Source organism: Lonchura striata, chromosome Z, assembly GCF_046129695.1.
Source record: "Lonchura striata isolate bLonStr1 chromosome Z, bLonStr1.mat, whole genome shotgun sequence".
In the NCBI taxonomy this organism is placed as follows: domain Eukaryota; kingdom Metazoa; phylum Chordata; class Aves; order Passeriformes; family Estrildidae; genus Lonchura; species Lonchura striata.
In genome coordinates this window covers 85336157-85351228 of record NC_134642.1, presented here as the reverse complement: position 1 = coordinate 85351228, position 15072 = coordinate 85336157, and the positions used below count along the sequence as shown (strand labels likewise).

Below are 15072 nucleotides of genomic sequence, written 5' to 3'. Positions count from 1 at the left end.
GATACCTTCTGACTTAAAACAAAAAGGAAAATCAGCAGAAGGAGAGGGAAAACGAAACTAAATCAAAGAGCTGATGGACATAGGAAATGATCAAACCCTTCCCCATTTTAAATAATCTCTTCTGCAAGAGGAACAAGTGATTTATTTGCTGTTGAGCACCCACTGAAGAACATTACATTAAGAAAAAGCCCAAACTGGTTATTATTTTCCCTTCCAGTAGGGAACTTTTAAATCAGAGAGCATCTGGACACACCTGTTGTTGTTGCAGACCATGTGGCTGCAGCTGGTGTAGAAAGACACCTGGGGCAAGGCAAGCTTCACTTATTGCCATTTCATGTAAACAACCAGAGCCTAAAAGTGCTCTGAAATGGCTTATAAATGAGGATCTCTTGGGGACATGGCTGCGTGTGGCAGGTGACAGCAAAGAGGGGTGGGAAATGCTGGGGAAGGTTTCTGTTGCCTCACTGGTGGCTCGGGGCATCTGGGGTACCATGGCTCCCATTGGTGATCCCAGACCAGTGTAAATTATTATTGTTATTATTATTGTTGTCTTATTTTACAGGTGTAAAATAAGATAAATATATATAAGATAATATATAATGCTTATATATTCCAGAAACAGAGTTGTTGTACCAGTGATTAATCACCGTGGTCTAGTGGAAGGTGTCCCTGCCCATGGTCCATCCCAATCCAAACCATTTTATGATTCTATGAATTTGAGAAATTAAAATTAGAGCTGAGATCCTGTTTTGTAAATTCAGGCTACTGACCAAATGGGCATTATATTTTTCCTGTAATTTTCAATTTTAAGAAATTAAGATATTCTAGGAACAGAGTGGTACCATCTGTCCAACAGATTTCTGCTTTGATTGATCTTTTTTCCCACCTTATTTTTCTTTCATTTTTTAACAACTTCCCTCTGTCTCTTCCTTCGGAAACAATTTAGGTGTCTCTTGAAATCATTTATGTTCATTGCTTCAATAGATTTTCCTCATAACTTATTCCATATGGTTTCTGGACACCATGGTTCTGAGCAGCAACTTCATTTGTTCCTTTTTCTCTGGCTTTTAACTTATTTCTCATACTTTCTAACCACTCTTGTTGTTACAGTGATTTACTATTTTTCTAGTAGTTAATAGGAATGCTAACATAATAAATATATGTATCCAATCTATTTTCCTGATGATGTTCTAAAATTGCAGTGAATTTAAATACTATGCAGGTAGAAAATTTGCATCTTTTATGTGTGTGCAGGTAAGCAGAATTTGTGATGGCTTTAAACACATTAACATAATTTGTGATCATAAAAATCAGCATTATTACACCAACACTCAGGTTCTAAATTTAATGTCTAAGTTTAGAGGTGACTCTTGCCTATATTCAGAATTTAAATAGCCTTGACATGGTTTTTGTATCAGGGTGCATGTGTATTCAGCTGTTTCTAAATTTTTTTCCCAACTCTATGCACTCTCCAAAAAAATATTGTCTATCCACAATTCTATTCAACACTTCTGGCATGGGGGAAAATTTGTTAAGTGTTCTGGGAATCCCCCTGATGTCAATTTTCTTGGAGATACGATCAGAAGAGTGATTGTGCAGCTACAAGTGGTGCACATGCATCTTTATCTTGATACTTTGAATTTTCTCCAATAACATCTTGGTCCAATCAAAAAAATCATGCTTGCATGGCTTTATGAGGTTTTATGGATTAAAAATAAACCCCTAACAGTTCTGATGCTTCATGTACTTAAAAGAAAAAGCAAATTAACAACAACGTCAAGATGTGTTGTGGGTGACAAGTTTCTCTTTGACATGAATTTTCCTTCTGAACCAAAACAAGCCCCTAGAATTGGGAATTGGTAATGCTTGAAACACAGACTCCACTACTGGAGACACAGAAAAAGGTTTATATTACTTTGGTACTTATTTCCCACCAACACAAGAAAACCAACAGAAATATGTACTACACTGACAGCAACTCTTTTGCCAGATATTTTATTGGCAATTTGGGAAAAAGGGATAAAATACTTTTTTTTTTTTTTGCACCTAAAATGTTTTCCAATCAATGGGTTCAATGGAAGGAAATAATTTTTTTTTTATGTTTTCAGCCCCTGTCAGGTTGTGTTTTTCCAGATTTTTTAAACTGAGGCCAAAGAACCAGCCACCATTAAATAAGATATTTGGGCAAAGCATGTAAATGAGACTATAGAATTAAGGTTCTTAATGGGAAATTTACACTGGACTTAAAGCAGCTTTGACAGGTTCTCAGCCCTTCTGAAAAAGACTGTTTATTGCCTAATAGTGCGCTAAGTCATCCACTTTTGATACCTTGGAATTCTTCCTTTTTCACCCCTATAGACAATATTCTCTGTTAACAATTTATCAAAGCAGCAGATTTTTTCCAGCAGCAGCAGTCAGAAAAAGATCCCCAAAACCCCTGTATTCCTGTGCACATATTTTTTCTGCTTCAGCTGGAATTTATGTTGAACTTGGAAAAATAGTGCCAATAAGCAAATTTTGGAAAAGATTAAAAGTGATCTTGTAAATTCACGCTCTGGCTCTCGGAGCTCCTGGAGGAAAATCTTGGTGTCTTGAATAATGAAGTGAATACAATCAAATTCAGTGAGAGCGCAAGAAATAGTGTTTAAATCTTCTTGGCCCACATGACTTTTGTCCATATTGGCATTGAGTCTGCCTGTTTTTTGTAAAAAAAACCAAACCAAGTTTTAGGACAAGAAAAACTCTCCTAATTAAATAGAAACAGGCCCACTCCTAAATCACAGTATTGAAGGTTCTGCTCCTGAATAGAGACCTTGAGGAAGCTTTTTGATCTGCCTCACTGAAATGTCTGGTGCATCATCATCTGTGAGACTTCAGAGGGAGTTGGCAAGTTTATTCCTTAACTGCAAAGTGGTTTTAATTCAAAACTAGTTAGCAGTTTCCTGCCTTTCAGGCAAAACGGCACAATCTTGTGCAGATAAAGCCTCACCATCTGCTGGTAAAACACACATTTCCAGCTTGTTGTACCCACTGCAACCCAAACACAGACTGGGCTTGAGAGAAGCAAAATTACTTGAATAAAGTGGTTGTGTCCCACCTCTCATGCCCTTCAGTTTAATTGTCAGCTCAGGTGGCACTATGCATAAAGAAGGTCACCGGTCTATCATTACAGGATTTTGGGTTTTTTTTGGCCAAATGAATTTGCTTATAGCTGTCTCTCTCTCTTATTTATTTGTTTAGTTAGTTATTTAGTTATTTAGTTATTTAGTTATTTAGTTAGTTAGTTAGTTAATTATTTAATTATTTATTTTCTTTAAAAAAAAACATTTGGGATCTTCTTGGCTAAGGCCAGAACTTATCTTCAAAGTGCTCCTTGGTGAAGCTTAGGGCAAATTGTCCAGTAAGCAGAATAAAATAGGCTTTAATTATAGTAAGCTGTGGGATCCAGTGGCTGCTTGCATGTATCTGCTTTTTTCTGATTTGCTGTGCTGTATCTGGGTGGCAGGGAGCAATCTTTTTTATATACATCATGTCCCTGCTCTCTCCTTTTTTTTCTTTTTTTTAAATTCCTTTTATTTATTTATTTTTCTGTTTTTGAAAGAAATAACTTTTCAGTGGTTCTCTGGTTGGGAGAGGTGGAATTCATGTTCTGGAGCTGATGAGCCACACAATAAAAAGCAATTTTTTGGGCAAAACAACAACACCTTTTTTTATATGAAGGGGAAGGAGCTGTTGGCAGCTGTGTTAGTGCAGCACAAAAAGTGGGAGTCCTTTCAGAAAACCCAAATCCTCACATGTGGGGCAAGGTCAGTGAGAGCTGGGGCCACTGCCACAGGGCTGGGGCTGGGAGCATCACCTGAGGCTGTGTGGACCAGCAGGAAGCTGCAAACTTCAGCAAATCTGCCTGGTCCCTGATTTCAGATGATTTGTCCCAAAAGTGAGGGTGGTGAGAGCAGCCCCTGAGGTGTGTTCAGAGAACTTGCAGCACCCCAGCTCTTTTAGAGCTTTGTTTGTCATTACTTCCTGAAAATCAAGTCAGTTTGTGCTCAGGACGTTTCAGGTATGATTACATTGATAGGTTCAAGAGGCAGGAGAGAATAATATAGTGTTTTTAAGAGCATGTTTTGCTAGCTCTGCATTTCTTCTGTTCAGGGTAGTTGTAGGGCTGTTCTGTTGGCTTTGGTGTGGGACAACATTATTTTCCCCCTGATGTGCAATGAAAATGGCTATATGTAGTCTCTATTTACATTTAGAAAAATACAGCATCTAAATTGTTCTTTCACTTTACTGCAGACTTTTCTCTCAGCATTTCTGCAACAGTGAACAAAACTTCTAAGTATGTATCAAGGACAATCTGCATCCCACAATTATCTGTAAGGCTCTGAGCAGTGAAAAAAAACACATTTGGGAAGAAAAGCCCAGTGTTGCAGGAGAAGGAAGCAAGGCCCAAACACTCACACAACTGTTTGAGCAGAGGAATTTGCCTAGTTGGATCTTTTTATACCTTAAACATGATGCAATACAAACTACAGAACCACAAAACTTACATTATTAGCTGAGGCATTTAATAATTGATCAAAGGGAGAGAGGACACAACGGGAAGCTTGAAAATACACCAGCAAAATAGAATTTAAATAATTCACTTAGCTCTGTGAATAGTAACTTTTACAGCTGTAAAGCACACCCATCCAAACAGAAAAAAATTTAAAAAAAAGAAAAAAGAAAAAAAAACCTGGTGTTGCTTTTGGCAGCTCCCCCTTTGTGTTTGCTAAGGACCCTTGTGAGCGGGCACAGCAGACAAGGAGCCCTTTGGAGCTATTCATGTTATGGATTAAGCACATACAGTAACTTGGGGCTGTGCCCAGGGCCCCCCACCCCACGAGGAGGGTTTTTCACATCCCCTGGAAAACGCTGCTGATAATTAGTGCTTTGTAGGGCGGTGAGCTCACTGCCATTACATAAGATTAGTGCTGTAATAAGGAGCTGGCCAGCGTCTGTGGCCAGATTGTCTGTCATTGGGAGAATGCTGCCAGCCAGGAAAGGGATGGGGAATTTTGCCATTTTTAAAGCTGCACAGAGACCCTGCCTTGGTTTTTCCTCCCCTTCAGCACAGGGGCATTTGTGCTTTGTGTTCTGCAAAGCTGGTTCCTCAGGTTGTCAGCTTTAGGTAGCTATATTAAAATAAAAATTAAAAAAAAAAAATAAGAAGAAGTAGTAAAGCAACCCAGAAACTTAATTCTGGCAAAAAACAAAGGCCTCTCTTTTCCTTCCTTTATTGGTCGGTGAATCAGAAGGCTTTAACTTGAGCAAATCTGTAACTGCACCCCTCTCAGAAAGAGTAACTTCATTGAACACACACACACATACAAAAAACCCAAAACCTTCAAAAGGCATGGAGTATTGTAGTGAAGGAGCCTGCCTCTGAGGGTTAAGTAAAGCAAACAAACTAAAAAAGTGCTGTAGTCAGCTGCAAACAAAAAGCTCATTGTGCCCATGTCCCACAGGATCCTTGGAGAAGGAGATTTTAAACCTACCAAATGTTTTGGTTCTGTGCTGCAGTCAGTCATTACAGACTCTTTTAAGATGCTCATTTGACCCATGTTTAAATGGAGGAGAACTATATAATGTTATTAATGACAGGTATATTTTTGATTCAGGATGTCGTAATGAGGGCCTTTTGGACAAAGTGGGGTTTTGTCTTGTTTTTACCAGGGGGGTCAGCAGTTATTTCAGAGACTTGTTACTGCTGGGCTGAAATTACTCGTTACTCTGGGCTCAAATTCTTGGACAGCCTCAAACCTGCAGTAATTGTTGACAAAGTGCAGGATTTTCCTTCTTTTTATTCCCCCCCCCACCCCCTTCCAGTGGCTCTCCTGGTAGCTGTGCACAAAAAAGATTAAATCCCACCCCACACAATTTGCATCACACTGCTAATATATATACATGTCAATGTGACTCCAAAACAAACACGAATTACACCAAACCAGCATTTACCACCCTACTTTCTTTGCCACTCATTTTTAACGTGATTTCTCTGCTGCTAAAGTGACTTCTGAGAGCCCATCACACACAGCATACCCTCAAAGTTGAACTGTACAGTGTGTGATGAAAGCTATTAGTTTGAAAACAAAAGATGGTAAAGAGCAGATAAAAGTCCACGGCTTCATTTAGCTTTGAAAGAGTTAATGGAAGTTATAATCCTGAATAATTATAATTTTGGGGCAACTCTGGGCTTTGGAGCAAGCAGACAGCGTCACCTAGTGGGATTTCATTACCATTCTCACAACTTTCTGCTTTTCGTGGAAAAATCGTCATTCTATGGTACTGCTTTAAAAACACCCCAGAGCTTGTCATCTGCTCTACCATACAATCATTTCTTCCCAAACCTGACGGTGCTTTTACGTTTCAATTTCGTCAGGTAGCCTTTTCTTCACTGGTTGAATTTCAATTAATTAGATTTCTTTTCCCAAACTATTTCTTTTTGCAGAACTCGTCCTGCTTATTCAATCTGCAGTCGTTTCTTGTGGATAGAGGCACGTGAATTTATGTTTTCCAGAGTCCCTTTCTTTTTTTGCAAGCTGCTGCACAGGACTAAAAAAGTTTTTCAATACATTCCATCTCTCTGTGACCAAAAAACCCAACCCCTGCAAGTGAAATCTTTTGCAGAAGTACTCAGCAAAGCTCCTCCTTGGAGTTTGTCTTGCTCACAGTGTGACTCAGTCATGGGGAGTGTTGGGTTCCTGCCTGGCCCAAACCCTGCCAGGTTCCCAAATCCTATGCAAATAAAACTCAGATTAGAAGCTAAAGGGAAGGCATTCAACCAGAACCTAAAAAAAAAAAAAAAAAAAAAAAAAAAAAAAATCAGGATGATGACATGTGATTTTTTTGTGTACTTGTAGATAGGTTTAAATATAGGAGCTGTCTTCAAATGGATCTTTCTCCCAGCAAAGATTTATGCACACCCTTGGTCCTTCCTTCAGGCAATTATTTTAGTATCTGTGTGAATCTCCATGTAACCTTCCCTGTGATCATCCCTGTGACCCATGCCTTTAAATCAAGGTGTGTGCTTAAACTCTCACTGAATAGAGTTCTTAATCTAAAGAACGCTTTTGGTGAGTTCTGTCAGTCTGCTTCCTTTCTAAAATTAAACAGAAAAAACATTTGCAGCAGTGGAATAGAGCCTGCACTGTAAGATAACTTATTGTCTTTCCCATGTAAAAATGCATTTAAATACTAGGTGACCTTACTGAAAATATTTCATACATTGCCAAATCTTCACAGAAATACGTTTGGTTTTTTTTTTTTTTTTTTTCCTATGGAAAAGAAACAATCCTGTTTAAACTTCCCAAGCATCTCCTGTAACAGCATCAGTGCTGTTACCCAGTCACAAATGAGGGTTTTCTGGACTGATGCATGTGCTCATTGTAACCTCGTGCTGATCTTGTTGAAGTTCAGCCACCGAGTAATTCCCTAGACTCACTGAAAGTGAGATGTAATTTTTACTTAAGCTGTCCAATTATAACAACCCCCGCAGTGAGGGATTCATTCAGGTCCTTTCCTGATAAAGATTTCTAAGACTTTTTCTGCTATTGTATTGAAAAAAAAGGAACAAAAAAAAGAAGAAAGAAAGGTGTATTCCTGTTCTTATCAGAGCTATTGCAGGAGAAGAAAATTGTGATAGTAAGGTTTGCAATGGTGGTTTAAGCTTAGTGATAAATACCAGGCAGGAAATGTTGCTTCACTTTCAGGTGGAATGGCACAGAAAGTATCCAATCAGCCAGTCCCTCCCTCTTCCATTGTTGCTTTTTCTCTAATTTGCCTCATTAGTCCTGCATTAAGAAGGAATCAGATAGGGAAGTAGCCAGGAGAAAAGAAAATAAAAATCACAACAGCAAGCTCCAAAAATTTCCAAGACAGATTTGTAAAGACAGCTTATTTAAACGTGCTGAAAACATGTTTCCTTTCTCCACAAGGAAAAGCCTTAACCTGTAAATCTAAAAAGATGTATTTCAAGTAAATGATTTCCTAGATTCAGTCCTATGTAGAAGATTATTTGCCTTTACACAATACCGAGGTCAAGCAGCAAAGTTTTGTTGTCATCAGTGCTTTTTTATTGTGCTTCCTTAAACACAATGCTTGTTAGCTATTTTGGAATGCAAAATCCGAGTGATTGATCTCAGGCACTTGATGAGCCTTTTGGAGATAAAAGAAGGGCTGAAATTTCCAAAGGAGTGCCCAAATCTGAGGTACTCCTGGATCCACCTGGGCAGTGCAAGCACCTGAAAGAGCTGAGTGGATTACCCATTAGGAAGGAAACAAGCCTGTTAAGAAAGGCTGCTTATCTGAGAATTTAAATAACAAATCTCCCAGGAGGTGGGATCTTGTCCAGGATGGGAAGATTATGCCCCTTCTGTTTAATTAGCAGCCATCTGAATGAGAATAGATAGTGACTGGCTAATAATGTTTTCTGCTTTACAGCTCTTGCTATAGTCCTGGGTTTTTCAGCTTATTGCATGTGACAAGTCAGCCTCCAACACACTGTGAGTTTATGCAGGGCCATATAAGGAAATCCTCCCCAAAAATGTGGAACTTCATAAAACGTCCTCATGGGCTTTTGAAGCCATCATATCCAAACTCCTACTGTGAGGCAAGAGAATAGATTTTTTCCCTGTTCTATCGGCTGTGAATGGCCAGCCAAGTGCATTATCTAGTGCCACGTAGGAAGTCTGAAGAGCTGAATCCCAACTCAGCTCCAGCTCAAACTCATGGACCATCCACACTCTGCAGGAAAAATTTCAGTGCCTTTTAGCAGAGAAAGGCAGAACAAATAAAGCCGGTGTGACAGAGAAGGCTTTGATTTCAACAATAAAACAAAAAAAAGAACAAGTAAGATCAACTAATTATTACAGCATAATTAAAAGCATGAAGACTGTAAACTCCACTTTTCATCCTGGAATGATGGTCAGGCAGACTTTCCAAAAACCAAATGACAGTACAGGCACCAAACCCCTGTCCCTGGGGCTAGGTCCTGCAGTCACCTGGTTACACAGAAACCTCAGGTTTTTGAGGAAAAACCGCTCTGCCATTGAGGATATTGAGAGTTTTTCAGAGTGGGTGGTACAGTGGTGTCTGCCTGAGCAAAAGGTCTGTGCTTGATCAAGGACAGGTTGTGGTAAATAGCACAGAGAAAAAAAATTTCAGATGATTTTGGTATCAGTGAGATGGGGCTTGGAGCAGCCTGTTCTGGTGGAAGGGGTCCCTGCCCATGGCAGGGGGTGGGACTGGATGATTTTAAAGGTTTTCTTCAACCCAAACCACACTGAGATTCTGTGATTGCTCTGGGCCTCCCGCTCCACAGCCACCTCAGCTGGAGGAGATGCGTGGCCAGCCAAACCTCCTCTGAAGTACATTTAGAGTCTTGTACATAATTAAGATTATATGTCCAAAAATATACACTCTGGAAGCGCTTTGCATTTTAATACAGAGGAAAAAAATAATGTCTCTTGTGGTAATGTTGCTTAAAAAACAGAGTAGTGATGGTTTTTAGGTTGCTTTGTGCAATCACTCAGAGTCGATATTTCTGATAAGGACTAAAAATATTACAGCAGCTTTTCTTCCATGTCTTCACTAAGTATTTTATTCTATTTAGGTTTTGTTTTATGAATGATACAGCTAAGAGCATTGCCAAAGGTTTTTTCCCATTAATTGTTTGCTGATATGGTTTTATTGGAGATGGTGCAATCACCCAGATCTACACCAATGGAAGCCAGAGTCATGCCTATGGTCATGCAAAGATCTATTCCATAAGAGAAATGCAAAATATTATTTTATTTGTCCAGTAGCCTATTCCACTCAAACTGTGAGAATCTCCCTGTATCACTGTCCCATTATCAGTGTCTAAATAAGGAACTGGAAAACTACAGAGGGGCTGGGTGGGGACCTAAGAAAGCAATTCAGCAGTCTGGAACTTCCTCTGCTAAGCAATTCTGGCACCAGTCCCAGGCAAAATCAGAGCTCCTCAGCCAAAATAAATCTGTGCAATGACGATATCAGATGTGAGGTAACAGCAAGTCATGCTGGAGGATATCAGACATTCTTGAACAAACCACAGGGCCTAGATGTAATACTTTGCCACTACACTGCAGCCCTGCCAGCTAAGCAAACACAAATTTTGGAGTTATTTTGGCAAGGCAAGTGAGAGCATATGGAGTCTGTGTGCTGAGGGTGGGAGCTGGCAGGCTGCTGAGCACCTCCAGCTCACACGCCCCCAAATAGCCACTAAATATCCTTCATTCCCACACTCTCATCCCTGTGGAAGCAAGCAGCTCTGCAGTATTATTTCTACAAGAAACAGCTGCAAGGCTCGTTGAAATCTTTCCCTGGCTCTCAGGACATTATTTATGAAACTTTCTGCCACTAACCTTACAGTTTTCTTTAATTTTTGTACCTATACACACGTTCTTGAAAGCAAATGGATCCTAAACTTGAGTAAATTAGTTGGTGTGCACTGTAATTTAGGTCTGTTAAACACTGAAAACTCGAGATGGAGTTAATTTAGTTCCAGCTGAAAAGGGGAATGTTTTATTAGAGGTAATAAATTCAGTGCAGAACAAATTTATTCAGACTGTGCTGGTTAAATTGCCTGGATAATTAAAACCTATGATGGGTAAGATGACACGTGGTAGGAAAAGGTTAAGTATTTAACTCATTTTCCTTTCATAGTTTGATTCATTGTAAGGTAAATACTACTTGTGTGGGGTATGTTAACTTTATTTCTAAAATGTGTTCACCCAAGCAGTGAATAGGGGTTTCACAAAGTTAAGAAAATAGAAAGCTAAACTTTTATGACATTTGTATGGGCCAGCTCTAGTCAGAAAGATGTAAGCACTGAGGAAAATATAAGCACTGTAGAAACTGTGTCATTTTGCCCATACAAGGGGCTAGCTGCCTGGTGAATGTCTGGCATTTATGTGAATTCCAGTTCTTACAGATATCTATTTTTACCCTTCCTTAAATTCTTCCTGCAGTGACACAACAGAAATCCCAGCGAAAATCGAAAATTGTTAGGAGTGGTTTCCAACTATTCTCTCGCTTTTCTTGACATAACATTATGCAAACATCAGATTCTTGTGCTTTGTTTGGGAGCAAAGTGAGGGCTTATCCCACCTCTGCTGGCTGCCAGGACAGGAGGCTGTATGTCCCCTGACAAGAGCTGCTGCACAAGTTTCAATCAGCCTGAAAAAAGTGTTGCTACTTCTCCTGCTGGATGATTGCAAAACCAGACTGAATCCTCTCAATTTTTCACCCAAAAATGACATTGTACTGTATTTCACAGCCATTTGAAGGTTCTTTTGTGAGTTTTTGTTTATTTGTTTGTTTTGCACATACCAAAACCCATATTTCTACTTCTAAATGTAGTGCATTTTGAAGAAGCACTTTCTGCTGTTCATATATTTTCATAGATGTCTGGGGCTGGTTTTTCAGCAGAGGGCAGAATTTGAATCTTCATTTCTAAAGCTGAGAGGCTGCTGTCTGGGCTCAGACTGCCACCTAGCATTTTTAGTGGAAGCACCAATCTCTAGTGGTTTTGGGGGCCACATTCTGACTCTCTCTTATGTTGCACCTAATTCTGCATGTCATCCTGTGGAATGACTTCATTAACTGACTGAAATCATCCAATGTCATAAATAATCTAAATCTGGAAGTTAGTCTCTAATTTCTCACTTAGTAGATGTGCTCTCATGAGGGTCATGGGATATTTACCCTATTTTCTTGCATTATACTTCATGATATTTATGTAGGAAAGAATGTTTTTGACACACATAGGATCCAGTTTTGTTTGTGTCTCTTTGTTTTGCTCACCTCACATCAGTTTACAGTAAATGAGAAGTTAGACAGAATATTTTTCCCCTTGAGATAATCTTTAATATAGTGGGAGGATATTATAAATCTACCTTTGCTTAGTCCATGCTTAGCAGTCTGAATCAAACAGGTGAGATTGCTTTTTGCCACAGGTGATATCATGTGCTCTTTTGTCAATGTAAATATTCTCCAGCACTGAGAATGATGAATTTGCTTCTCTTTTCTGCAGCAATATGAGAACTGGAGACCAAACCAGCCAGACAGCTTCTTTTCTGCTGGAGAAGACTGTGTTGTAATAATCTGGCATGAGAACGGGCAGTGGAATGATGTCCCGTGCAATTACCACCTCACTTATACCTGCAAGAAAGGAACAGGTACGAACTTTGCAGTGACAAATGCATAATTTGCTAAATTGCCACTCAGTATTTTTTGCCATGTTCTTTGGACCTTGATGGATCCATCAGTTTTCAGTCCTTTCGAACAGACTGTCACTGAGGATGACATGTAGAGTCCTGGAAGAAGGACTTCTTCCTTAAATGTTTGCAGTAACTTCACTGCTTTTCATGTTTCTTTGTGTGAGTATGCCAATTTTTTGGCTTGAATTTACATTTAGAATTTGAACCAAAAAGGCAATGCTGACCACAATATCTGCCATTTTCCAATTTCCAACACTATTATCTTTGGTTTACAAGACAGGAGGTCTACAGGGCAGACTGATCCCCCTGTCCTTGTCTGGATGTTCCCCTTGGGAGTCCAGCTGAGGTCCCTTGCCACCTTCCCTTAGCCAGGGCTCAGAGGACAGTCCCAGCTCAAACTGGGCTCACAAACTGAAGTTTTGGGTGATGCCCTCTCTTCCTTCCAGTGGCTTGTGGCCAGCCTCCTGTCGTGGAGAATGCAAAGACCTTTGGGAAGATGAAGCCCCGTTACGAGATCAACTCCCTCATCAGATACCACTGCAAGGACGGCTTCATCCAGCGCCACATCCCGACCATCCGCTGCCAGGGGAACGGGCGATGGGATATGCCCAAAATTACTTGCATGAATCGTGAGTTCTCTGAAAGCAAACTACTGGCAAATCAGAAACACCGGGCTAATTTAAGATTAATGAGTAATGAATGTGTATTTTGAGAGAAGAGCAAGTCTGGCAGGACGGATAATGGTGAAAAAACACCAAGCCTCTGAAACTAATGGAAATTTTCCTCTCTTGTGTCTACTGATGCCTTGGAGTGGCTGCCTAGAACAGGGGCTAGACTAGATTAAGAGAGTAAGAGTAGATCTTTATTAAAGGCCTTCAAAAGGTATACCTTGGGCAGTCAAAAGCCTCCCAGAGGCTGCACCCAAAATGGAAAATGAGTTTTTCAGACAATTATAAGTGTGGTTCATTTACATTTCAGGGGTTAATCCTCCAATTACAGCTTCAGGTAATGAAGTCATTTACCCCCAGTTTGCTCCTCCCCAACCCACTTTTGTTTGTACATTCAGGGCCTGAGGCTGTCCTCAGGCCTAGAGGAGTTGTGTTGTCTGACCAAAATGTGAAGAAATAACTGACACTGTATATGCAGTAATGCAGTTCAGGATCTGAAAAACACAAGCGCTAAAATCTTAAGGCATCACTCCAGAAGGCATTAAGACTATTTTGAAGTTAGCAAATCAGGGAGCCAACAGGTTCCTAATAATGCTAATGACTCTTTCTGCAGCTGTGTGTGTATGCCTGTAACACTGCCACAGCTCCAGTTAATCATTTGTTTACCCTCTTAATTAACCAAACTGTGTCGTGAAGTCTAGCCAGCCCATTCACAGTTCGATTTTAAATTAATCTCCCCTTTTTTTTTTTCTCCTTCTCCCTTCTCTCTGCAGCCTCCACATACCAAAGGACTTACTCTAAGAAATACTACTACAAACACTCCTCATCAGGCAAGGGGACGTCGTTAAACTCATCCAAGCACTACCACCGCTGGATCAGGACGTGGCAGGACTCGAGGCGCTGAGAGCTAAATGGTGAATTGGGGATTTCCACCATTTCAGCCAAAGTCGTAACTTTCTGTGCCTTTTTCTATCACTTATAGGAGTATTATCGAATCGTTTTGAAACTATGGACTGCAGTATTCACGACGCGTTTTGCAAAAAAAAAACCGGAAAAAAATAAAAATTACGGTGTTTATCAGAAAATTTAAGAAATAAATAAAAAAGAGGAGAAGTGCTTATGGGGATAAAAGGAAACCATTTCCAGCCTATAAAGATTATTAGTTTTCTATATGCCATCGGTGTGGACCATTTTATGATATGTACCAGCCTTCTGCAATATTTAAGCAGCTCAATTTTAGCACCAATGAAAATGTAAATAAGATGATTTTAATGTTGTTTGACTGTGTGTTGTTTTTAAAATCCTGTATATAAAATGAAAAGTCACACTAATTTCAGGCATATTTATGGTTAGAACGGCCTCAGAGGTCTTCAGTCATTTATGACATTGTTTCTGTGTTGTTTACCTAGGCTGGAAATGGTTGAAATAAAGACTTCACTGACTGAAATTTGCAGTTATCAGGTGAAGATAAACACACAAGTGACATTTTCTTTCTTTTTTTTTTTCTTTTTTTTTTTTTTTTTTAATGGGAGCTGTGCCAATTCCCACCCGAGGTACAGTTTGTGTCACATGAGATGAAAAGTTTAGACGGAGCACATAAAAGTGGCACGAAGCATGAACTAGGGACTGTAATATGGAACATTTTTTCTGCTCTCCATCCCAGCTTCAGCACATGTGAGAAAGGACTATGTGGAGGAGTTGTGTATGACAAGGAGAGCCTGTAAAATTCCAAGTGCTAATACATTAACTTTATCAACCAGGGCCACTTTTTTTTTTTTTTTTTTTTTTGAGAAGAGATAAAAAAAGGAAACAAGGAAAAAAATTACTTTCATGATATTAACCACAAGGTCTATATTACAGGTCTCTGCATTCTAAAATGGAGGTAGACCTGGTGTTTGGGGGATTTTTTTTTTTTTTGTAGAAAACAAACAAAAAAATCAAAAAAGTAAATAATTTTGTATATATAACCATTTTTTAATCTTTTTATAAAGTAATGAATGTTTGTGTATGAATGCTGCAGCTGTGAAGCGTACATAAATAAATGAAGTAAGCCATACTGATTTAATTTATTGGATGTTATTTTACCCATACAAAGAAGATTCAAAGAGCTCACCAGTGCAGTATTA

General features: G+C 39.4%; 1 protein-coding gene across 1 annotated transcript in view; it reads left to right on the top strand.

Annotated features, from left to right (window-relative positions):
- Window positions 1–14305, top strand: part of VCAN (versican) — a 98950-nt gene extending 84645 nt beyond the window's left edge. The window contains exons 14-16 of the mRNA XM_077790095.1: window positions 12092–12236; window positions 12725–12907; window positions 13720–14305. Of these exons, the coding sequence (XP_077646221.1) occupies window positions 12092–12236; window positions 12725–12907; window positions 13720–13850 (459 nt within the window). The 3' untranslated portion in view covers window positions 13851–14305. The remainder of the gene's footprint in view (window positions 1–12091; window positions 12237–12724; window positions 12908–13719) is intronic.
- Window positions 14306–15072: the final 767 nt, after the last annotated feature.